This window comes from Tursiops truncatus, chromosome X (assembly GCF_011762595.2).
Source record: "Tursiops truncatus isolate mTurTru1 chromosome X, mTurTru1.mat.Y, whole genome shotgun sequence".
In the NCBI taxonomy this organism is placed as follows: domain Eukaryota; kingdom Metazoa; phylum Chordata; class Mammalia; order Artiodactyla; family Delphinidae; genus Tursiops; species Tursiops truncatus.
The window spans coordinates 19,304,534-19,329,539 of record NC_047055.1 but is presented as its reverse complement, the minus strand read 5'-3'; the positions used below and the strand labels follow the sequence as shown (position 1 = coordinate 19,329,539).

Below are 25,006 nucleotides of genomic sequence, written 5' to 3'. Positions count from 1 at the left end.
TAAAAGCATATTGCAAATGGCCTCCGGAAGAAAACACTTCACACTTTCAATCATTTGTTTCAATTACACCAAGGTTGCCAGTTCTTTTTTTTTTTTGCGGTACGCGGGCCTCTCACTGCTGTGGCCTCTCCCGTTGCGGAGCAGAGGCTCCGGATGCGCAGGCTCAGCGGCCATGGCTCACGGGCCCAGCCGCTCCACGGCATGTGGGATCTTCCCGGACTGGGGCACGAACCTGCGTCCCCTGCATCGGCAGGCGGACTCTCAACCACTGCACCACCAGGGAAGCCCCCAGGTTGCCAGTTCTTAATGGCACTCTGGGGGAAGTCACTATGCTGGCAAACACACCCAGGGCCTGTATGCATTGCATCTTCCTGCCCTGAGCACAGAAGAGAAAAAGTACGAGCTCTTGTGGAACCGTAGAACTGTGGAATTGATTTCTGGCTCTTGGTCTAAGCTCCTAATCTTCTCTCTCTCTTTTTTTTTCTTTGTTATTTTTCTTTATTTATTTTTGGTTGTGCTGGGTCTTCGTTGCTACGTGGGCCTTCTCCAGTTGCAGTGAGGGGGGGCACCCCTCACTGTGGCACGTGGGCCTCTCATTGAGGTGGCCTCTCCCATTGCGGAGCACAGGCTCCAGGTAAGCGGGCTTCAGCAGCTGTGGCATGTGGGCTCAGTAGTCATGGCTCATGGGCTCTAGAGCGCAGGCTCAGTAGTTGTGGTGCACAGGCTTAGTTGCTCCGTAGCATGTGGGATCTTCCCGGACCAGGGCTCGAACCTGTGTCCCCTGCATTGGCAGGCAAATTCTTAACCACTGCGCCACCAGGGAAGTCCCCTAATCTTCTCTTTCTTCTGAGACATTAAGTCAGGCAGCTATGGTCAATGGGCCTTTCTTTCCAGAGGATAAGTTCACTTGAATGTTCAGGCATAAAGGAAATTAGAGAGGTGTGACAGGGAGACGCCATCAGTAGACTTTACATACCTTAAATAGACTGGGCACCTGATGCATGGTTGAGATACATTAATCCATCTAGAAGTTCGTAGACTTTCTCAGAGGTCCTCACTGGAGGTTCTATGGCTGCAGGCTCTCATTAGGCAAAGTCCCATTTTGCCTTCCTAGTTGCTATTATCTAGCTTTAGAATAATGTGTCTCCTTGTTTGCTTTCTAAGTTTCCCCCCTTTTGGTTTTGGCTGTTTCAACCTGCAGCAGCTCATTATTACACTAGATGGAGTGTCGGCAAAGACATGTCAATGTTCTGTTGTACTTGTGTTCCTTCGTTTAATGAAATGCTTAATTGAAAGTATTTTGTGTCACACGGGCTTTCTATGTTGTTATTTCCTTGACTAGATGAAGCAGGGATGAGGTGTATACTCTGATCTTCTCCAAGAAGGAAGACTGAGGAATGTTAGGGATGGACGGACATTTTATTCATTGAGAAGTGTACTCTCCAGAACCTTTAGAAATGCCAAGGACTCATACCTAAAAGCAGAGCCCTTGATTCAAGAATTACCCTGGAGAAGGGCTTTTAATCCCCAATCAACCAACCATTCCACATTGATACCTATTGGTAGGAGCTTCCAGGGCATTTTCATTGTCACTGAAAAGGGGGAAGGGGGGAAAGGGAAAAGGGTCACTTAGTACTCATGTACCTTTTCTTTAAGATTTTCCAACATTTTTTCCACCTGTAACTTGTCATCTTTGATTTTTTCAAGTTCAGCTTCTTTCCTTTTGTATTCCTCTTGGACTTTGAGTAGATGCTACAAGAAAGACCAAAGACAATCAAGTCTTAAGAAGCCACACTTCACTTAAAAACACTGGCTGAAGTTAGATATTAGGCAGGCCTGCCTCACTTTCCCCCAGTACACACAACCATTTCTCCATGCAAAGATACTAAAGGGAAAATCAAGATACTTTTCACTTGAAGTTATTTTATCTGGCTCTTATGAATCTTTTGGATTTGTTCATATTTTAGAAAGAGTCTGAGAAACTAATTGATCTAATCACTTAACTTTCCTATTCCAGCCAGACGTAAGGGTAAGGTGCAGTTAATACTATGTGGACAATATCTTGATTTTGGCATAGAACTGAACTTGATGTGTAAAGCATTCTTACAAATAGCCATTTTCCAAGCCAAGTTCAACTTCTGTGAGAAAAGTAGTAAAGAATCCAAATTTCACAAATGTTAGTTCCCTTATCAGTAGGCAAGGAACTGGATTCATCATTAATGATTACTACAAATACTATGTATTTAGCATCTAACATGTGCCAAGTATTGGGCAAAGGGTTTCATATGCATGATCTCATTTAAGCCTCACAATAAAACTATGATACATAAGCCTGAAGGTTAGAGAGGTTTAATGGTTTGCCTAAGACTATTCAGATAGTCAGTGCCAGAGCTGGGATTTAAACCCAGGTTGAGTCAACCCCACAGCCCATGCTCTTAACCATCATATTAGACTATACATCTATCGGGGATAAGATGGGAGAAATTTTACCATTGTTTACAAGGCTACTGTCCAATAAAAAGTAATCAAAATGAGTAAAATTAATTTTTCAGGAGGTAGAGACCTAATTGTCTCACCGAAGTTTTTGAAGTGATGGAATGAAAAAAAAGTTCACTAGTTTTAAATTGAACCACTCCATTCTTATGTGGAGTGGTTTCAAATCAAGGTAAGAGGGGAAAACAACAAGAAAATGTTTTCAAAGTTTTGCTTTTCAGAGGCTTGCAAAAGACCATTGGGAGAGCTAAAAGACACAGTACGATGTACATGGTTGAAATTCTTTGAAGTCTAGCTGAGGAGATGTATTTTTTGGTGGAAAGATATTTGATGTAATTAAACTAGATCCCTGATCTAATTAAACTCCACGGTGACAGTAAAAGGAAGGTAAGCATTACTTCACACATTTTGTTAATAGGAAAGGTGAAATATTAATGTGATATTGCTTGTCACATAGGAAGACAATGATAGCAGAAGTAATAGGAACATGGGGCTCTTAGTGCCAGAAGAGACTCCCTGTTCACAATTTGTGATTTCTAAACATCAATAAGCTTTGCCCTAGATAATTCCAAGGCACACAATTAAAAAATTATTGGACAGTTTAAGTTGTGAGGAAAATGGCTGGTAGTCTGGCAAGACAGAAGAGGATAGTACCCTTACTCAGAAGTACTACTCCTTTACTATAATGGAAACAGATGTTGATATCTTTTAAATAGTAGGCTTGCTGTGGTGGTTACATAAAACTTCTAGATATTGACCATCTGTTACACAATGTTGTATTTGAATGCAATTACAGTTGGATGCACTTATTTACTTTACTTTTTATACTTGGGATAAAGTGCTGGTAAACTCATTCACATAAATGACTGAAAACAAAACAAAACAAAAGCACATTGGTATTATGTGCCCAAAAGCACTGATACTGAAAAACCCATAACACCCCTCCTTCCAACCAAATCAAGGGTAGGATTCTCACCATTTCTTCTAAAAGACTGTATTATTTAGCATTGTGTCAGCTAGATACTTATTCATCAGCACTGTTGCATATCTAAGTAATTAAGGTTCGTCATAATGACCTTGAGACCCTGTCCAGATCCCAAAGTACATTCCGTAGCATAAAGAAAAGATTAGGTTATGCTCAGTGTAGTTTTATTGTTAAGTATTTTTTACTGAATGCACATTCTTTGAAAATTGGTGATCCATTGCTATCTCTGCATTTACCAGAATATTTCATGAACTACAATAGATAATCCCTTCCTCAGCCATGCCAGAGAACACAATACCAAGAAAATAAGAGGTTTGCTATTCTATTTGCTTGTGGGGGCCCTTTTACAAGTGAGGAGCTGATTACTATCCTTCCAAAAAGCTCAGAGGACCAAAATGTCTTTACCTGTTGCATTCCTTGCAGGGCTTGCTGCAGGAGTTTCAGCTGCTGTTCCTTGTTTGGGTCATCTTCTCTGTGGGCTTTGCCTTGTTCTTGCTTTAGCAGTTCCACCTCATTCCGGTAGGCATCAAGCTGCCAACGGAGGCTGTCATTTTCTTCTTTCAGAGCTTCTGCCTGTGATACTAAGGCTAAACAATCAATACAAAGGAGTAAAAACCATATATCCAGATTCCGTTGTGGTTCACCTTAGTACCATGAAAACTTGGTGTTTTAAATTGACACGTATAAAAAGCCTCTCAATGAGAAACTTTAGATCTGAGTTGGCCATGGTAGCAAGAGATGGACACAAAAGCACAAAGACTCGTTTTTGTAAATGAACACAGAATTCCAACACACAAAAGTCCTCATTGTGTTTCAAATTCTTCACCTCAAACATCACTAAAATATTTCTAGGTAACATCAGTTACTTTTACTTGAAATGCTGCAAATAATAAGAGCCTGTAATAATAAAATAGAAGGCTAATTGTCTTGAACTGATGACTGTCCACACAATAATTTGGCTGACAGTTACTTTTTAAAAATGCAGCCTTAACTGATCCTATAGAGGAAAGGTAAATGTAAAAATTAAGACACAAGACTTCCTGGGGAATTCCCTGGTGGTCCAGTGCTTAGGACTCTGCGCTTTCACTGCTGAGGGCCCGGGTTCGATCCCTGGTTGGGGAACTAAGATCCCACAAGCCGTGCAATGAGGCCAAAAGAAAAAAAACTTCCAGTTTATGGTCTAGCATTTAAGGAGCTTAGAAGTCACCACTCCATCCTAACAACAAGTAAAAAGCTGAACAAGCTGAAAAAAACCAACAATTCTTCTTAGATACAACAGAGAAGTGAAGTAAGAGGGCAAACTCATACACCCAAAATTGGAGAGACAAACAGGTGAATATAGAGAATCACAACTTACCAGAACAGAAACCCATGAGCAGATATTGCCACAGGAAACAGTGCCAAGGTAGGAAAACCTAAACTGTACTTGGCAATTTGCTGTAGGCTCAGTGTAAATAAGTCTGAGAGTTAAAAACTCCAGGGAGACCCAGTCATAGCTAGGTCCCTACACTTTTGTGAGTTTTATCTCCAGGGGCTCCACCTGGTCCTCAGAGTGAACTCTGGAGAAAAATTCCTATGTGCTTCCAGCAGGGGAGGGGAAAAAGAATCCCTCTTGAGATATGCCAGAGCATCATATTCTTCTTTAAAAGGGCTGCCTTCAGAAGAAATGATTTTACCATAGCCTAACATACTGGGGTAGTACCAGAGCCTAACCAACCCAGGGAACCAACCAGCTCCAGACCCCTCTAGCCATTCTGTCCCACCTAAAGGGGGAGAAAAAACTGAGAAACACTTGTGAAGTTCAAAGTCCAGAGGTATAGGCTCACTAAAAGACTGAGACCTAATCATAGGACTATAACATGATTCTCCTCCCACCACATCTTACCACAATACCACAAAAGTCCTATTTAACAGAGTTCCTTTCACCTAGTACATCATGTCCAGATTTCAACAAAAAATTACAAGGCATACTAAAAAACATAGTTTGAAGAAACTGAACAAGGATCAGAACCAGAGTCAGATATGGCTGAAATGTTGGAGTTATCAGACAGGGAATTTAAAACAACTATTATTGGGAATTTGCTGGTGGTCCAGTGGTTAGGACTATGTGCTTTCACTGCTGAGGGCCCAGTTTCAGTCCCTGGTTGGGGAACTAAGATTCCCACAAGCTGCATGGCGCCAGAGATCAAAAACACTAACAGAAATGAAAAATGCCCTTGATGGACTTATTAGTAGATTGGGCATGGCTGGGGAAAGAATTTCTGAGCTTGAGGATATGACAATAGAAACCTCCTAAACTGAAAAGAAAAAAGAAAAAAAATTACCCCCCCAAGAACAGAAAATGCAAGAATTGTGAGACAATTACAAAGATGTAATGTATACATAATGAGAATATCAGAAGGAGAAAAAAGAGAGAAACGGAAACAATATGTAAAATAATAATGACTGAGAACATGTCTAAATTAATGTTAGACACCAAACCACAGATCCAGGAATCTCAGAGAGCATCAAGCAGGATAAATGCCAAAACACATAACATTCAAATTTCAGAAAATCAAAGAGAAAGAAACAATATTGAAAGAAGCCAGAGGAAAAAAACACCTTACCTATAGAGAATCAAAGATAAGAATTACATGCTACTTCTCCTCAGAAATCATGCAAGCAAGAATAGAATAGAGAGAATAGTCAAAGTGTTAAGAGAAAAAAAAATTCACCAACTTAGAATTCTGTACCTTGTGAAATTATCCTTCAAAAGTGAAGGAGAAATACTTTCTCAAAGAAAAATTGAGGGAATTTGTTGCTATTAGGCCTGCCTTGCAAGAAATGTTAAAAGAAGTTCCTAAGACAGAGGAAAAATGACATAAGTCAGAAACTTGGATCTACATAAAGAAAGGAAGAACATTAAAGAAGGAAAAAGTGATGGCAAAATAAAAACTTTAATTTTTCTTATTCTTGAGCTAACAGATAATAGTTTGTTCAAAATAATACTGACAATGTGTTCAATTATGTATGCGTGTGTGTGTGTGTGTGTGTGTGTGTGTGCGTGCGTGCGCTTATGTATAAGTGAAATTAATGACAGCAATGATACAAGGAATGGGAGGAAGGAATTGGGATTATGTTATCATAAGGTATTTGCACTACCCACAAACTGGTATAGTGTTATTTGAAAGTGGACTTGGATTAGTCATAAATGTAAATTGCAAACTCTAGAGCAACCACTAAAAAAGTAAGAAAAAAGAAGTATAACCAATATGCTAACAAAGAAGAGAAAGCAGAATCATATAAAATGCTCAATTAAAACCACAAAGGGCTGGGAAAGTGTAGAAGACAAAAGGAAGAGCAAGAGCAATAAATAGAAAACAGTAACAAATATGGTGGATATTAATCCAACTACATCAATAATCATTTTAAACATCAGTGGTCTAAATACAATTAAAATTCAGAGATTGTCAGAGTGATAAAAAAACAAGAAACAACTATAGTGGTATCTTTAAGAAACACACTTTAAATATAAATATACATATAGATTAAAAGTAAAGGAATGGAGAAAGACACTATGCTAACACTAATCAAAAAAAAGTAAAAGTAGCTATATTAATTTTAGACAGAGCTGACTTCAGACCAAGGAAAGTTATCAGGGCTAAAGAGGGGCATTACATAGTGATAAAGGGGTTAGTACTACAAGAAGACATAACAAACAATGTGTATGAGCCTAACAATAGTGTGTCAAAATAAGTGAAGCAAAACCTGGTAGAACTGCAAGGAAAAAATAGATGAATCCACTATTATAGAGACTTCATACCTCTCTATCAAAAGTGGAACAATCCAGTAGGAAGAATATCAGTAATGACACAGTTGAACTCAACAGCACCATAAATTAACTGGATACAGTTGACATGTATAGACTGTTTCATTTAACAAAGGCAGATTACACATTCTTCTCAAGCACACATGCAACATGCACCAAGATAGATCACATTCTGCATCATAAAACACATCTGAACACATTAAAAGAATAGAAATCACACTAGGTATGCTATCAGACCACAATGAAATTAAACTAGAAATCAATAACAGAAAGATAGATGGAAAATTCCAAAATACCTGGAGATCAAACAACACACATCTAAAAGGCACGAGTCAAAGAAGAAATCTCAAGAGAAATTTAAAAATATTTGAAATAAATGGAAATAAAAACACAACTCTCAAAATTTGTGAGATGCAGTGAAAGCCATGCTTAGAGGGAAATGTATAGCATTGAATACATAGATTAGAAAAGATCTAAAAAGAAGAAAGATCTAAAATCAATTATCTGAGCTTCCACCTTAGGAACCTAGAAAAAGAAGAGCAAATTAAATCTAAAGTAAGCAGAAGAAAAGATATCATAAAAATAGATCAGAAATCAATTAAATAGAAAATAGGAACTCAACAGAAAATTTATGAAACCAAAAGCTGGTTCTTTCAGTAAAATTGATAAACCTCTAGCCAGTTTAACTAAGAAAAAAATAAAGAAGACACAAACTACTAATGTCCAAAATGAAAGAGAGGATATCACTATAGATCCTATGAACATTAAACGGATAATAAAGGAACATTATGAACAACTTTATGTCCAACATTTGATAACCTAGATGAAGTGGGCCAACTCCTTGAAATACACAATCTGTTAAAACACACACAAGAAGTAAACATGGGAAGGAAACCTAAAAAGTATATGTATATGTATGGCCGATTCACTTTTCTGTACAGCAGAAACTGACATGGCAGTGTAAAGCGACTATACTCTAATATAAAAAAGAAGACAGGGCTTCCCTGGTGGCGCAGTGGTTGAGAGTCCGCCTGCCGATGCAGGGGACACGGGTTTGTGCCCCCGTCTGGGAAGATCCCACATGCCGCGGTGCGGCTAGGCCTGTGAGCCATGGCCGCTGAGCCTGCGCATCCAGAGAGGGGCCACAACAGTGAGAAGCCCGTGTACCGCAAAAAAAAAAAAAAAAAAAGTAGACAACTTGAATAGGCCTCTATCTCTTAATGAAATTGAATCAATAATTAATAATTCTCTAATACAGAAAGTACTAGGCCCACATAAGTTTACTACTGAATTCTTTTAAACATTTAAGGAAGGAATAATACAAAATTTCTACAATCTCTTCCAGATGATAGAAACAGAGGGAATACCTCCTAACTCATTCTATGAAGTCAGCATTCCCCTGATACCAAAACCATACAAAGACATTACAAGAAAAGAAAGCACAGACTGATAACTCTCATGAACACAGATGCAAAAATCCTCAACAAAATATTAGTAAATCAAATCCAAGAATGTATTAAAAAGAAATACAACACAATCAAGTGGAATTTATCCCAGGTATGCAAGGGTGGTTCAACATTCGAAAATCAATTAATGTTATCCATTACATTAACAAATTAAAGAGGTTAAAGTCACATGAAAGTATCAATAGATGCAGAAAAGGTATCTGACAAAATCCAGCACCTATCCATGATTAAAAAAATCTCAGTAAACTAGGAAGAGAGAACTTCCTCAACTTGATAATGAACATCTACAAAAAACTTATAGCTAACATCATACGTCGTGGTGAGAAACTTGAATCTCTCCCATTAAGAACAAGGCAAGGATGTCCCCTCTTACCACTGTTTTTTCAACATTGTACTGGAAGTCCTAGTTAATGCAATCAGACAAGAAAAGGAAATAAGATGAACATACAATGGGAAGGAAAAAATAAAATTGCCTCTGTTTGCGGAGGACATGGTCATCTATGGAGAAAATCTGAAAGAACTGATAGAAAAACTCCTGGAACTAATAAGCACTTATAGCAAGGTTGCAGGATATATAAAAAAGTTAATATACAAAAGTTGGTTGCTTTGCTAGATACCAAAAATGAATAAGTGGAATTTGAAATTCAAAACATACTACCATTTATATTAACACAACAAAAATGAAATACTTAGGTATAGATGTAACAAAATACATATGAGATCTATATGAGGAAAACTACAAAACTCTGATGAATGAAATCAAAGAACTAAATAAATGGAGAGATTAATGTTTATGGATAGGATGACTTTATATTGTCAAGATATAGGTTATTTCCAACCTAATTTCTGGATTCAGTGCAATCCCAATCAAAATCCAAGCAACACAGTAATCAAGACAGTATGGTACTGGCACAAAAACAGAAATATAGATCAATGGAACAGGATAGAAAGCCCAGAGATAAGCCCATGCACATATGGTCACCTTATTTCTGATAAAGGAGGCAAGAATATACAATGGAGAAAAGACAGCCTCTTCAGTAAGTGGTGCTGGGAAAACTGGACAGCTACATGTAAAAGAATGAAATTAGAACACTCCCTAACACCATACACAAAAATAAACTCAAAATGGATTAAAGACCTACATGTAAGGCCAGACATTATAAAGCTCTTAGAGGAAAACATAGGCAGAACACTCTATGACATAAATCACAGCAAGATCCTTTTTGACCCACCTCCTAGAGAAATGGAAATAAAAACAAACATAAACAAATGGGACCTAATGAAACTTAAAAGCTTTTGCACAGCAAAGGAAACCATAAACAAGACGAAAACACAACCCTCTAAATGGGAGAAAATATTTGCAAATGAAGCAACTGACAAAGGATTAATCTCCAAAATTTACAAGCAGCTCATGCAGCTCAATATCAAAAAAAGCAAACAACCCAATCCAAAAATGGGCAGAAGACCTAAACAGACATTCCTCCAAAGAAGCTATACAGATTGTCAACAAACACATGAAAGGATGCTCAACATCACTAATCATTAGAGAAATGCAAATCAAAACTACAATGAGGTATCACCTCACACCAGTCAGAATGGCCATCATCAAAAAATCTACAAACAATAAATGCCTAGAGGGTGTGGAGAAAAGGGAACCCTCTTGCACTATTGGTGGAAATGTAAATTGATACAGCCACTATGGAGAACAATATGGAGGTTCCTTAAAAAACTAAAAATAGAACTACCATACGACCCGGCAATCCCACTACTGGGCATATACTTTGAGAAAACCCTAATTCAAAAATAGTAATGTACCACAATGTTCATTGCAGCTCTATTTACAAGAGCCAGGACATAGGAGCGACCTAAGTGTGCATCAACAGATGAATGGATAAAGAAGATGTGACACATATATACAATGGAATACTACTCAGGCATAAAAAGAAATGAAACTGGGTTATTTGTAGTGAGGTGGATGGACCTAGAGACTGTCATACAGAGTGAAGTAAGTCAGAAAGAGAAAAACAAATACTGTATGCTAACACGTATATATGGAATCTAAAAAAAAAAAAAAAAGGTTCTGAAGAACCTAGGGGCAGGACAGGAATAAAGATGGAGACGTAGAGAAAGGACTTGAGGACACGGGGAGGGGGAAGGGTAAACTGGGACGAAGTGAGAGAGTTGGCATGGACATATATACAGTACCAAATGTAAAATAGATAGCTAGTGGGAAGCAGCCGCATAGCACAGAGAGATCAGTTCAGTGCTCTGTGACCACCTAGAGGTGTGAGATAGGGAGGGTCAGAGGGAGATGCAAGAGGGAGGAGATATGGGGATATATGTATACGTATAGCTGATTCACTTTGTTATAAAGGAGAAACTAACACACCATTGTAAAGCAATTATACTCCAATAAAGATGTTAAAAAAAAATCCAAACACGTTATTTTGTGGATGTTGACAAACTTATTCTAAAGTTTATAAAGAGAGGGAAAAGACCCAAAATGGCCAACTCAATATTGAAAGAGAAGAATAAAGTTGGAGGACAGATGCTACCTGACTTCAAGACTTAACAGAAAGCTGTAGTAACTAAGACAGTGTGGTGTTGGTGAAAGAATAGACAAATAGATCAATGGAATAGATTAGATAGCTCAGAAATAGACCCCCATAAATAGAGTCAACTGATCTTTGACAAAGGAGCAAAGGCAATACAATGGAGCAAAAATAGACTCTTTAACAAATGTGCTGGAACAACGGGACATCACAAAGATTAATTCAAAATGGATCACAGACCCAAATGAAAAATGCAAAACTATAAACCTCCTAGAAGATAACATAAGAGAAAATGTAGGTGACCTTGAGTATGGTGATGACTTTTTAGACACAACACCAAAGGTATGACCCATGAAAGAAATAATTGATAACCTGGACTTAATTAAAATAGAAACTTCTCTGTGAAAGACAATGTCAAGAAGACAAGCCACAAACTGAGAGAAAGTATTTGCAAAGGACACATCTGATAAAGGACTGTTATCAAAAATATACAATGAACTCTTAAAACTCAACAATAAGAAAATGAACAACCCATTTGGACTAAAGACCTGAACAGACACCTCACCAAAGATATACTAACGACAAGTATGCGTATGAAAAGATTTCAACATCATATATCATTAGGGAATTGCAAATTAAAGCAAGAATGTGATATCACTAGAAACATATCAGAATTGCCGAAATTCAAAATAATGACAGCATCAAGGACTGGTGAGGATGTGGTGCAAACAAGAACTCCCCTTCATTGCTGGTGGGAATGCAAAATGGTACAGACACTTTGGGAGATAGTTTGGCAGTTTCTCACAAAACTAAACATACTTTTAGGATATGATCCAGCAATCATGCTCCTTGGTATTTACCCAAATGAGCTAAAAACTTTGTCCACAAACCTGCACATGAATGTTTACAGCAGCTTTATTCATAATTGCCAAAACTTGGAGGCAACCACAATGCTCTTTAGTGGTTATCTAACCACTGATATACTGTGGTGCATCCAGAAAATGGAATAATAAATGGCACTAAAAAGAAACGAGCTATCAAGCCACAAAAAGACATGCAGGAAAAGTAACTGCATATTACTAAGTAAAAATAATCAATTTGAAAAGCCTGCATACTTTATGATCCCAACTATATGCCAGTCTGGAAGATCAGTAGTTACCAGGCATTTGGGGGGAGGGAAGGATGAATAGGTTCAGCACAGAGGATATTAAGTTACCTGAAACTATTCTGTATGATACTACAATGGTGAACACATACATTTTATATATTTCTCCAAAACCATAGAATGGATACCAAGAGTGAACTCTAATGCAAAGTATGAACTTTGGGTGATGATGTATTCAGCTACTGTAACAAATGTACCCCTAGGGTGCGGGATGTAGATGGTGGGGGAGACTGTGTGTATATGGGCACAGGCAGTATTTGGGAACTCTGTACTTCCTGCTCACTTTTGCAATGAACCTAAAACTGATCTAAAACTTAAAGTTTATTAATTGAAAAAAATAAGACACATAGGGAAACCTAGGTTAAATTTAATTATTTATGGTTATTGCATATTTTTCAAGATCACAATATCATAAAATCTACTTCAAAGTGTTTAATAAAATTTTCATTCATTCAACAAACATTTATTGAGTTCCTTCCGTGTTCCAGGCTTATGACTATTGTAAAAAATGAAATTCCACTAATCTCTATTGTTTATACTCCAAATTGATGGAAATATTTGTAGTTTATTCCCTTTTTGACTCCTAACAGAGTATAGATGAATGCCTCTGTACTACTATCTTCTATGCCTTCTACTTTCTTCAACCCTGATTTGTATACAAATCCCTTACATCTATTTCCTAACTACCTACTGTCTGAAGCTGATTTCATTATATTCTGCAAATCAGTCCCATCCATCAGTCCATTTCTATCAGTTCTACTGTTATGGGTTGAATCTGTCCTCCTAAAAAAGATACTTTGCAGCCCTCAGAATGTGACCTTATTTGGAAATATGATCTTTACAGAGGTAATCAAGTTAAAATGAGGTAATTGGGGTGGGCTTATAGATTTCTATGACTGGTGTCCTTATGGAAAGGGGAAATTTGGACACAGAGACAGACATGCACACAGGGAAAATGTCACGTGAACAGGAAAACAGAGATCGGGGTGATGCATCTTCAAGCCAAGGAATGCCAAAGATGGCCAGAAAACCGCCAGAAGCTGGAGAGCGGTCTGGAACAGATTCTCCCTCAGAGCCCTCAGAAGGAACCAACCCTGCTAGAGCCTTGATCTCAGATTTCTAGCCTCCAGAACTGTGAGACGATAGATTTCTGTTGTTTAAGCAACTCAGTTTGTGGTTCTTGTTGTAGCAGCCCTAGCAAACTAATAAAATCACCAACCTTCCATTCTCCCTAGATTAGAAAACCTAGGCTCATTCTGAATTCTTTCCATTCTTCATCATTTATATTCAATCTAGCACAAAAGACTTTAGTTTATTCCCCCCAAATGACTCCTAGCATCTTTAATGTCATACTCTCTGTTACCTCTTTTTCTTCTATCATTTTTCTCATTTCCTGTTGCCTTCACTAGTCCCAATCATCATCATTTTATATCTCAATTCCTATAAAAGTCTCTGGTTTGTCTCTATCAATCCAAACTTATCTCCTAAAATATACAATTCATGTTGCTTTTATCATACAAGTGCCATGGTTGAAAGACATGCTTATAGTGACATATTGCCTACTATGCTAAGTCTAAGCTTGGCATTCATGTCCCCTATGGTCTAGGCTCATCTTGCCCACTCAGTCTTTTATACCCCTAATCACATCATTCTTATTTCCCTCTTTGAGCCGTGCTCCTTCTCCCTCTCTGCATCAAGATGCTTTCTTACTTTCTTGCCTTTCATCCAAACCTGTTCATCTTTCAAGGCCTTGATCAATTTTCACTGACTGCGACTACTCTGGCCACACTCTCTTGCCCTGGCTGCATTCTAATCAGTACCTTCCAGGTTAGCACCAAGTGGTATTTCTTACATTTTATGTATGTTTACATATATTACATCTTTATTTCTATCAGCTGATGGGATATAATGCTTGTTAACTAACTGATCAAACTCCTAAAGTGGGAATACTGGGAGGTAGGAGGAGAGAAGGAAGGAGATTGGATACCAGTGGAAGAGAAAACTTTGGCTAGAACAGTGGAGAATTAGTCTAAGTCAATGTTTTCCAAATGTGCTCCCTGGACCACGATCATATAATTCATTTAGGATGGCTGATAAAATTTAGATTCCCAAACCCTATTACAGGCCTATTGAAGCAGACTCTATAGCACAGAAATCTGAATTTTAAAAGGTAACCCAATGATTCTTATATATATATATATATATATATATATATATACCAAATCTGAAAACCACCAATTTAAGTGAAGAAGGCAAAAGACAGATGCTGAAAGGGAACAGCTATCCTTATGTTTACTGGGTACATGTACTTCCCATCATGGTTAACAATAGAATGAAGTAGTTTCACACTATCATGATTTGCTTTGATGTGATCCTCCCTCTTCAACACATTGCTTTGAGCACAGCGGTCTTTTCTTCCATGGCAAGAGTATTTCCAGTTCTGAATCACAAATATGGGCTTAGCTACCATAGAGAATCTCACAGAACAGAAATTTTGTGGCACTTCAAGGAAAGGTAACAGACTGCTAGCTTTGACTCAGACTGGGAAGTATATTTAACCAAAAACATGCTATAGGCTCCTGAAATTCAAGTTTGGTAGCATGGAGAGAGAGAAAAAAAAACTTTTGAGTTCTAGTTGCTTAAGCTTTTCATTGGAACCAAGCGATAACTAAAACATGTAGCTGATTTAGATAAAAACTGAAGACCTGCTCACCGGCTCACACTGAGCAGGATTTCTGCAGTTGAGTACTACAGACATGCAATAACAAAATTAGATACGATCAAGGGGAAGAAAAATGCACAGAAGTCCTTGAATTAAAATGAATTGAAACCTTCTGGGAGAAAAGCTATTTGGTAAGCTCCATTAAGTCCATTGTACATAGCTTTATTTGACAAAGCAGCATCCTGGCATGTGGAACAGGAAAGAAAATAGCTATAAGATGATCTGTCAGGGAGTTTCCAGTCTCTAAAGAAATAAGATTCTGTGCAGTAGCCAATACAGCTTTTAACTCAAAAGAGATACAGAAGCAAAATGCAATTGTATAACCCTAGTAAGTACATTCAATCTGAATCTCCCATATACCCCTCTCCTCCCCCAGTAATTCCTCAAACTCAGCAACTTATCAAGTGGATGCTCAAACTTACGGTCGCATTCATTTCAGGGTAACAGTGGATTTATACTGTATACAATACTGCAGATACTGAGGTGGAGACAATCCTACAAATCAAAGATTAATCAGCTATAAAATATCCTGGCTAAACACTTAAATAATTTGAATAGCTCAATTATTATTAAATTTTTTGTTTATCTTGGCTATAAGTTTATAGTATGTATCTGCAGTTATTAGTTTGCTGTTCTGAAAATATTAACTATTCACTGATTACAAAGGGTTTATTTAATATATACGGAGGTTTATATGTTTAGGGATGTAACATATGGCAAAAATAGAGGAAATTCAGATGTAACAGCTAATGAATGCTTTTAAAAAATTCTGACTTGGTGATTTTCTTTCCTTAAGAGTTTTTGTTCATGGAGTGAAGATTCTGGGATCACTCAAGTGGCTAGAGCTGCTCACTTCAATATGCAAGTACAGGAACCAATAAATTCTGATTTGCATTATAATCAATCTGTTTTCTATCTGTCTCACACAGACACACAGACACTCACAGAGACATAGACACACAGACACACACACACACACACACAGTGGGGGCAGTATACTACCATATCTCCAATGTCTAGCACAGGGCTGGGAATGTAATAGTTATTAAAGGAGTGAATGAATTCACTTAACCATTATAAAATCTTTGTTAGATAGTTTTTATAATGTATTTCTTATAAGTGTGGAAGCTGAGGCTCACTGAGGAAGAAGTCCTTTCTATGTCAAGAAAGGCAGAGCTTGGACTAGAACTCAGGTGTTCTAACTTTAGGTCCAGTGTCTTGTCCACTGTGCTTTACTGACTGCTAAGATTGTATAGAATGGTTTACCTGAAAACACTCATCTTTTAGCTGATGTTTTAATCTCGCCCATGGTAACCCCCCTCCAAGATGATTTGTTATGAAATTGAAGGGTGGTGTCTTATATTGTTCAACAGGTTTGCCATTTGAGTTCCACTGGGGACCCATACCATGGCTATCGTCTCACAGTGAGGTCCTGACTATACTAGGTAAAAGCAAAAGGCCTTATCCAGACAACTGTTTGTAGACCCCTATTTGGTTCCTAATAAACCTCCAGGTAACCACAATGGAAGGCAGCAGATAGGTAGACTCATATACTGTAGATATTTCCACTTAGTTTGTAGATTCTCTCTTTTTTTTAAAAATAAATTTATTTATTTATTTGTTTTTATTTTTGGCTGTGTTGGGTCTTTGTTGCTGTGCATGGGCTTTCTCCAGTTGCGGCGAGTAGGGGCTACTCTTCTTTGTGGTGCGCGGACCTCTCGTTGTGGCTTCTCTTGTTGCAGAGCATGGGCTCTAGGCATGCGGGCTTCAGTAGTTGTGGCACGTGGGCTCAGTAGTTGTGGCTCATGGGCTTAGTTGCTCCGGGGCATGTGGGATCGTCCCAGGCCAGGGCTCAAACCTGTGTCCCCTGCATTGGCAGGCGGATTCTTAACCACTGAGCCACCAGGGAAGCCCTCGGTTCTCTTTTAACTTTGTGATTGTTAAAGAGAAATATTTAATTTTTATGCAGATACATATATCAAAAATATCCTTTAAGATTTCTATCTTTGGAGATCTTCATCCAAAATTATATAACCATCTCCTACATTTTCCAACATTTCTTTTGCTATATATGTATTTTGTCATTTGAATCTTCAATCCATCTGCTATTAATTTTGGTGTAAAGTATAAGTGATGTAGGGATCTAACTTTTTTCCTAAAAGTTTGGCTAGTTACCTATTTATACATAAACTGTCTTATAGTTTCTACTGTAGAACGTCTTATTAATAAGTCCAAGCCAAATATAGAACAATACCACCTAAATGTCCAATGCTCCTAGGAAGAGAAAGCCCACTTTTAGTTAGGTACTATGATGAAAGATGGCAGTAAACTAAGACCACAGTAAGTCCTGTAGCCACAGGGTTGACATTCAGCCAGTGTGTACTTATACGGCCTTACCAATTGTCTCTAGCTGCTTCCAGTCTGATGGGTTTGTGCCCATACCTTATTGGTTGTTAATGGTTTTAAAATATCATCCCTTCCAGTAGGTGTTAGTTAAATAAAGCAAAGCAGAATAATCTTTACCTGATTCCTCAGTTTCTTTTGTTTCTGTTGTTTCTTCTATTTCATCATCAGACATCTCCATTTCTTCTTCTCGCCTGATTCCCATTAATTCATCATTATGTATGTTGCGAATTTCCTAAGGTTAAAAGGTATGCTTTTTAGGTGGGAAAGCCTTGAAAATGTTGAGGAAATAAACAGAATTAAGGACTAGGTAAAGCAGGGTCTTTTTAAACGTATAACAAAACTTCAGAGTAGTCTTAAGGCAAAGGCAAAGGCAAAGGCAAAGGCAAAGGGGCGTGTTGAGGCTGAGGACAGTCTCAATACACAAAGCAAACTTTGTACACTCTGTCCTGCATAGGCTTTCTTTCCATACCCAGAGCTCTAGCAGCCGATGATTCTTGTATCCCTCCCATTTTAGAGAGTACCATTGACCATGAAATACCTTCCACCTCTTACATGGATTTCTGGACTTTCCCTTAAGGTTCTGCCATGTTCACCTTCCCATGTCAAATCCTTTGATCTTGCTGCTTTCTAACCTCTTCTCTCTCCCTTTACAGTCTTACTCAACAGAACTCTTAATCAAACATTTGCAGGTTTAGTAGTTAGAGTAAAAATGAGCTGTCAGGACTGAACTCCTACCAGATCAACCCTTCCGTGGATAATATCTATATTCTGTGAACAAAAAACCAAACCAAACCAAATCCCTAACTACTTGATGCCATTGGAGAATGAACAAAAACAGGCATATTCTGAAGAGGAGCCGACACTTGGAAGAAGGGTGTGGGTCTTCCAGTTTTAAAGAGACTTTTAGTCTGAGAGCAGACAACAGCTAGCACCTCATATGGTGGCTAAATTTTAGATAGAAAATCCAATGTCTTCATATCCTAAAGAAATAAAGGAGAGAGTTCAGGGCAACCACTGGAAGCCAATGGAAAGTGAGGAGGGGATCCCAGAAAGTAGATAGCCAAAGAGAGAGGGATCCAAATTCTGTGTATAAGAACTGTACAAATTTCTGCATGACCCTTGAACCATGAAAGCACATGGCAGATTCCAAACAACCCAGCTAGGCTAAAAAACTGAACTGAGATTTGAGTTGCCATCTAAGAGAGAGAATTTCTAGCTTAAATTCAATGAAGTAAATTGACCATTAAAACAAAAGAAAACAAAATCAACATTCTTTGAAAGAATATAACAGAATCCAAAGACTTAAAAGCAAAATATTCACAATAAGCAGGTAAAGCCCCCAGTTAACTGACATACCTACAAGAACTAGGTTGAGATGACCCATTTTCAAGAGAAAAGACAATCAACAGAAACCAAGCTTGAAATGAACTAGATATGGAAATTAGCAGAACAAGGAGTTAAAGCAGCTAATCATAACTATCTCAATGATGTAAAGGAAATATGTTAATAATGAATGAAAAGATAGGAAATCTTAGCAGAGAAATAGAAACTTTGGATGAGCTTAACAGTAGAATAGAGATGACAGTATACAGAGAAAGCTTAAAGAGAGAACAATACAAATTTATCAAATCTGAAGAACAGAGAAACTAACTGGAATCACAGAAAGAGAGGAGAGATTAAATGATTCAAAATATTTGAAGAAAAAATAGTTGAGGATTTCTTAAATTTGATGAAATATATTAATCTATATATTCAAAAAACTCAGTGAACCCCAAGCAGAATATGTGTGGAAAAACAGTATGTCTAGGAACACCATAGTCAAGCTGCTGAAAATGAAACATAGAGAGAAACTCTAACTCTTTAGTTAACTAAATTTATTGTGACAATCATTTCACAATACATGTAAGTCAAGTCATTATGCTGTACACCTTAAACTTATACAGTGCTGTATGTCAATTATATATCAATAAAGGAAAAAAGAGAAACTTTTAAAAGCAGCCAGAAAAAACCAACATATTATAAACAGGGGAAAAACAATTTGAATGCTTTGATTTCTTTCAGAAACAATAAAGACCAGAAGTTAGGGAAACAATTCTTTAAAGTGCAAGAAGAAATAAAAATTATCTATTTATTCAGAATTCTATATTCAGAGAAAAATTCTTTCAAGAATGGAGATGAGATAAATATATTTTCAGACAAATGTAAATGTGAGTATTTGTCACCCAAAGACTTGCACTATAAGAAAAACTGAAGAAAGTTCTTCAGGCTGAAGGGAAGTGCTACCAGATGTAAACACAGATCTGCAGAAAGGCATAAAGAACATCGGAAATGATTGAGATCACACTGGAAAAGTCACTTTTTCAAAAAAAATCAAGCATGAGAACTCCATTTTGGAACAGCTTGCAATCATTTAAAGGCCACTTAATGCCTGTCAGAGGCTCCTCAGCAGTGAGCTGAGAATTCCTTGCCTAGGTTAGCTGCACTTGGACCATAATACAGAAAATGTGCAAAGCCGTCTGGTGAAAATTGCCTCCATTTAGGGAGATTATAAGTATTTTAAATGGATTTCTTAATAATTAATGCTACAGTTAATCACTATCTCAACTAATATTCTCCTTTTTTATTCATTTTACCAGGAAAAATAATGATTTCTATATCAAGTTAAGTTTACACTAAATATAAATAAAAGTACCTATTAAAAAGTGAGCTATTCAGTGTTATCACTGAGAGTTAAGAAGTAAAGGAAAAATAGAAGAAATAGAAAATAGAAATACTATCAAAGGATCCCTCAATGTGCTGCAGAGGCATTACTTAAAATAGAAGAAAATAATGACTTGTTTGAGAAAAATGAACTTTAAAGGACTGTGTCAAGAAAGACATTTGCTATGTCTTATTGCACAGAGAACAATAACGGAATTGCCATTTCTAAGAATTCATCCTTTCTCAGGAGTCTGGATTTCAGTTATCAAAGAGCTGTTACTGGAAAGGTGATCATAATGAGGTTTGACACTGGCAAATTCAAATATTGTACAACTTACTTCATCAGGAAAAGTTGTGGCTCTCCTAGCTGCCTAACAAAAATGTAGACTGTCAGAGGGTATAAGCAGAGACCAACTCTCAATTCACAAACATGTTGTCTAACTCTGGGAAAGTTTAAATTGTGTTTCTCAGAAGAGTAAATTGTGTTCCTTCTAGGGAAATGTCCCAGGGCCAGAAGATCTAACTGATAGCTAAGACACGCTCTGTAGCTGCTCAGCATCCGCAAAGCATCTTTTCTGCTTCCAGCTGGGCAAGAAAGCATAATCTCTTCTTAGAAGTATAAAATGTTCAATAACTAAGTAATACAGCTTATCTAGAGATCTTTCACACCTTCAAAAAATCCCTAGAAAAATAACGGACCTATGGGCAAATTTTACCTCAATGCCTCAAAATACTTCAGAAACAAGAGTTACCAGTTCTTTTAGCTGATAATGAAATGAGGGTAAGAAAAACTAGGGAGAAGCTTGCTCTAAGTATTCAGCAGGCAGGCAAAGTGGCAGAGCCTAGAGCCCTCTAACTAGACAATCCTTCTTAGCTACAGAGAAACTAAGGTCCGTACCATTACTTTTTCTGTAAATATCGATACTAAGTCACATGAATGGAGATAAGGCAGAGAGAACAATAGAGGCTATAGGATACTATACTGCAATAAACTTAAGGTGAGCGTTCAGTAAATGACACTACCTCTAAGTAAAGCAAGTGAGATTTTAATTCTTTGAAAAGTAAAGCACTTGATATCTAAGATGTCTATTTTCTATATTCTCTGGTGGATCAAAAAAGCTCTACTTTTGGAATCAAATCCTAACAAATACCTTCAGAGAGAAGGACTAAAAGGTGGCATTTACCTAAGGAAGGCATTCTACCTAGCTTGGACACAGGAGCAGGCAACAGGAGGACTTTGAGCCACTGAAGTGCAGGCAGCAAGAGAAATAGCTGCCTCCCAGATCTGCCCCTTTTCCCATCCTGATAGTTGGATCCAGTGCTGAAGCCAAAAGAGTGGCAATGACATGGAAAAACATTTTCCAGAAATTTTCATTTGTAATTCTCTACCTGAAATTGACTGGGTCACATCACTGATAGAGTACATAAAAAAAGGTAAGATAGCCTTCCTAAAGTTTTTATACCACACTATTGCCCACAGTAGACCTGTGATATTTAATCTAAACAGTGAACTGTTAGTGACTTCTCAAAATGCATTATAATGCCTTTAAGTCTATTCTAGTGGTAACTTTTTGCGAAGCTTAGAAATTCACATATTGCTCCACAATGGAGGACAAAGCACTTTTAACATAGAATAAAACTGAAACTCTAGACAGAGGAAAATGCTGAAAAGAATCATTTTTGTACCAGCTGACATTTTTGATTTATCATAAAGTAGGCAAATCATAAATTATTGAACGTTAATTATCTAACTATATAGTTTCCAAAAAATTTATGTGGACTTAAATTCATCTTACTCATGTTTTATGATAGAAACATGACTATAATAAAAGCAAAGTTCCTTATGAATTGTGTAACAAAATTGTACTTACCCATACTTTGAAAATTAACAGGATACTCGGTGGGGAATGGGCCAGATGAAGGAATGGAAAGGAGCAGAGGATAGGAAGATAGCTCCTACACTTACACAGAAATTTGATTCTGAGATATCATTCAAGCCAATGAAGCAAAGCACAAACACAGGCTCTTAATCAATGTCTATTGTATGCTACATAATGGAAATACAAATTAGGTTGATCCAAATTTTGTTAGCATGGGGTTTGATGGCTGAAAGCCAATAGCTAGTGTTAGTGCAAATGGGTCCTAAAACAAGGGTATGCAGATAACTTGAACATCTATCTGCAACCAGTTCTTTGCGGTTTGGAATGATAGGCCTGGAAATCTAGAAAGTTATTTTAGCAATCACAGTATTTCATTTCACGAGAATGCTAGTACGTAATCACCATGTACCCTTTCTTCTGGTCCAATGGTATAAAAATCTCACATTAGGGAGAATGCAAGGGAGTTTCTTGGTGCCTACTGCTATGGCTCTAGCTTCTTATATGCAATCCAAAGTTTAACTTGTAATCTAGGCCAGGATCTCAGTAAGAGAAACACACAGGTTTTGAATGATTCTATAGAAAAAGAGTTCCCACAACACAGCACTGTCAGTAAAGTCACTGTAGATGCTAACTTTTAGTAAGGGGAGGGACTTCAGCCTTCTCTTATTTTTATTACCCTTTCAAATTGTATCAGCAGGAGCCTCACACACATGTAAATCAGGAAAGTAAACCAATGAAAAAGACTCATTATCAAACTAGTCTGCTTGGCAGATGCTACCAGGGTGAGTGCCTTAGCTCCCTGAAAGTGGGGACCTTTTCTTCTTACTTTATAACTTCTCTCTCACCAGAGTGAGACAGTGTCTGCTGCTGGAAGCAGGATGACAATGAGACAAATAACAGGTACTTTGTGATGCGAGGAAGTCACCAGCTGGCTTATTCCCTGAGGCAACTGGTAGAAAAGGTTCAATGTCAGACCCTTCTACCTTGATGAAACCCCTAACTTAGGAATTGTAGCTTTTATGCCTAGGTCAAGAAAAAGTCAGTTTAGTTGATTAGGTCACTGAGATGCTCTGATTCTCAGTGGGGTGCTAAGAGGCAGTCCCAATTTAAGAGGACAGTTTTGTCACTTTCTACAGGATACCTCCTTTTAGTCCTCAGAGTTGCCTGTCATCAAGTGAAAGTACTCAGAGGTTAAAAAAAATTTAAAGCCATGATTTAAAGAGGTGCCAATATAGAATAGAAGAAATCTTTTAGGTTTAGGGAATGCAATGGCAGAGAAAGGTCATGAGCTATGTTCCACTGTCAGTAGTTTTACTTATAAAGATTGAGGTATTCAGGGTAGACCTTAATTTAGTCCAATCCAACAGGCAGGAAGCATTTTTCTGGGTTCCTACAAAGTCTACAAGGCATATCACAAAACATGTAGTAAGTCATGCCGGCCGTGTGCTTTATCCTCATCAGTGTGCCAAGGAAGCTCTGCTACAATATTAGGTGATAGGGTGTACAGCTCTCAGCTCTCCACAGCCCTAGAGAAATGTCCGGCTTACTGGCATAGCTGTCTTTACTGAGGAAGTAATTAAACTCAAGCATATACCCACCAGATAGGTAGGCTTGCTATAACTACAGAGGGCCTTGATGAATAAAATTAATGGAGACTATTTTATTGCAAATTTGTTTACAAAAGGGTTGTGGCCTAGACAAGTCAGTTCTCCAACCAGAGGCTCCACTCCTCCCATGAAAAAGGAAATACTGTATCAGCAGGGCTTTCTGTAATGGGTGGGGCACTTCAAACAGCCTCTTCCACCCCCTAAAATGGATACATGTGTGCGTTGAAGGGAAGGTAGAGACTAATACTGCTTTGCTACAATTGGAAGACATATTGAGCATTTTTCTCTCAACTTTTATTTTTCTGAATTATTCAAACTAAATTAAGGATTTTGGATATTTTAAATTTAGGTGCTATGTGAAAAGATGCTCAATATCACTAATTTTTAGAGAAATGCAAATCAAAACTACAATGAGGTATCACCTCACACCAGTCAGAATGGCCATCATCAAAAAATCTACAAACAGTAAATGCTGGAGACGGTGTGGAGAAAAAGGAACCCTCTTACGCTGTTGGTGAGAATGTAAACTGGTACAGGCACTGTGGAGAACAGTATGGAGGTTCCTTAAAAAACTAAAAATAGAGCTACCATATGATCCAGCAATCCCACTGTTGGGCATATATCTGGAGAAAACCATAATCCAAAATGATACATGCACCCCAATGTTCATTACAGCACTGTTTACAATAGCTAAGACATGGAAGCAACCTAAATGTCCACCAACAGAGGAGTGGATAAAGATGTGGTACATATATACAATGGAATATTACTCAGCCATAAAAAAAATGAAATAATCTCATTTGCAGCAACATGGATGGACATAGAGATTGTCGTACTGAGTGAAGTAAGTCAGACAGAGAAAGACAAATATCATATGATATTGCTTATATGTGGAATCTAAAAAAATGAATTTATCTACAAAACAGAAATAGAGTTACAGATGTAGAAAATAAACTTATGGTTACCAGGGGGTTAAAGGAGGGGGAGGGATGAACTGGAAGATTGGGATTGACACATACACACTACTATATGTAAAATAGGTAACTAATAAGGACCTACTGTATAGCACAGGGAACTCTACTCAGTACTCTGTAATGGCCTATATGGGAAAAGAATCTAAAAAAAAAAAGTGGATATATGTATATGTATAGCAGATTCACATTGCTGTACACCTGAAACTATCACAACATTGTAAATCAACTATTCCCCAATAAAAATTTTA

General features: G+C 37.6%; 1 protein-coding gene across 10 annotated transcripts in view; it reads right to left on the bottom strand.

The window, feature by feature from the left end:
- ENOX2 (ecto-NOX disulfide-thiol exchanger 2) overlaps positions 1–25,006 on the bottom strand; it is a 298,173-nt gene that overhangs the window by 26,214 nt on the left and 246,953 nt on the right. For 9 of the 10 annotated variants that reach the window (XM_019919016.3, XM_033848959.2, XM_019919012.3 and 6 more), the window contains 3 exons: positions 17,715–17,829; positions 3,884–4,065; positions 1,645–1,752 (listed from right to left, as the gene is read on the bottom strand). In XM_019919016.3, the coding sequence (XP_019774575.1) occupies positions 1,645–1,752; positions 3,884–4,065; positions 17,715–17,829 (405 nt within the window). The remainder of the gene's footprint in view (positions 1–1,644; positions 1,753–3,883; positions 4,066–17,714; positions 17,830–25,006) is intronic. The other variant, XM_019919013.3, reaches the window with a different exon arrangement.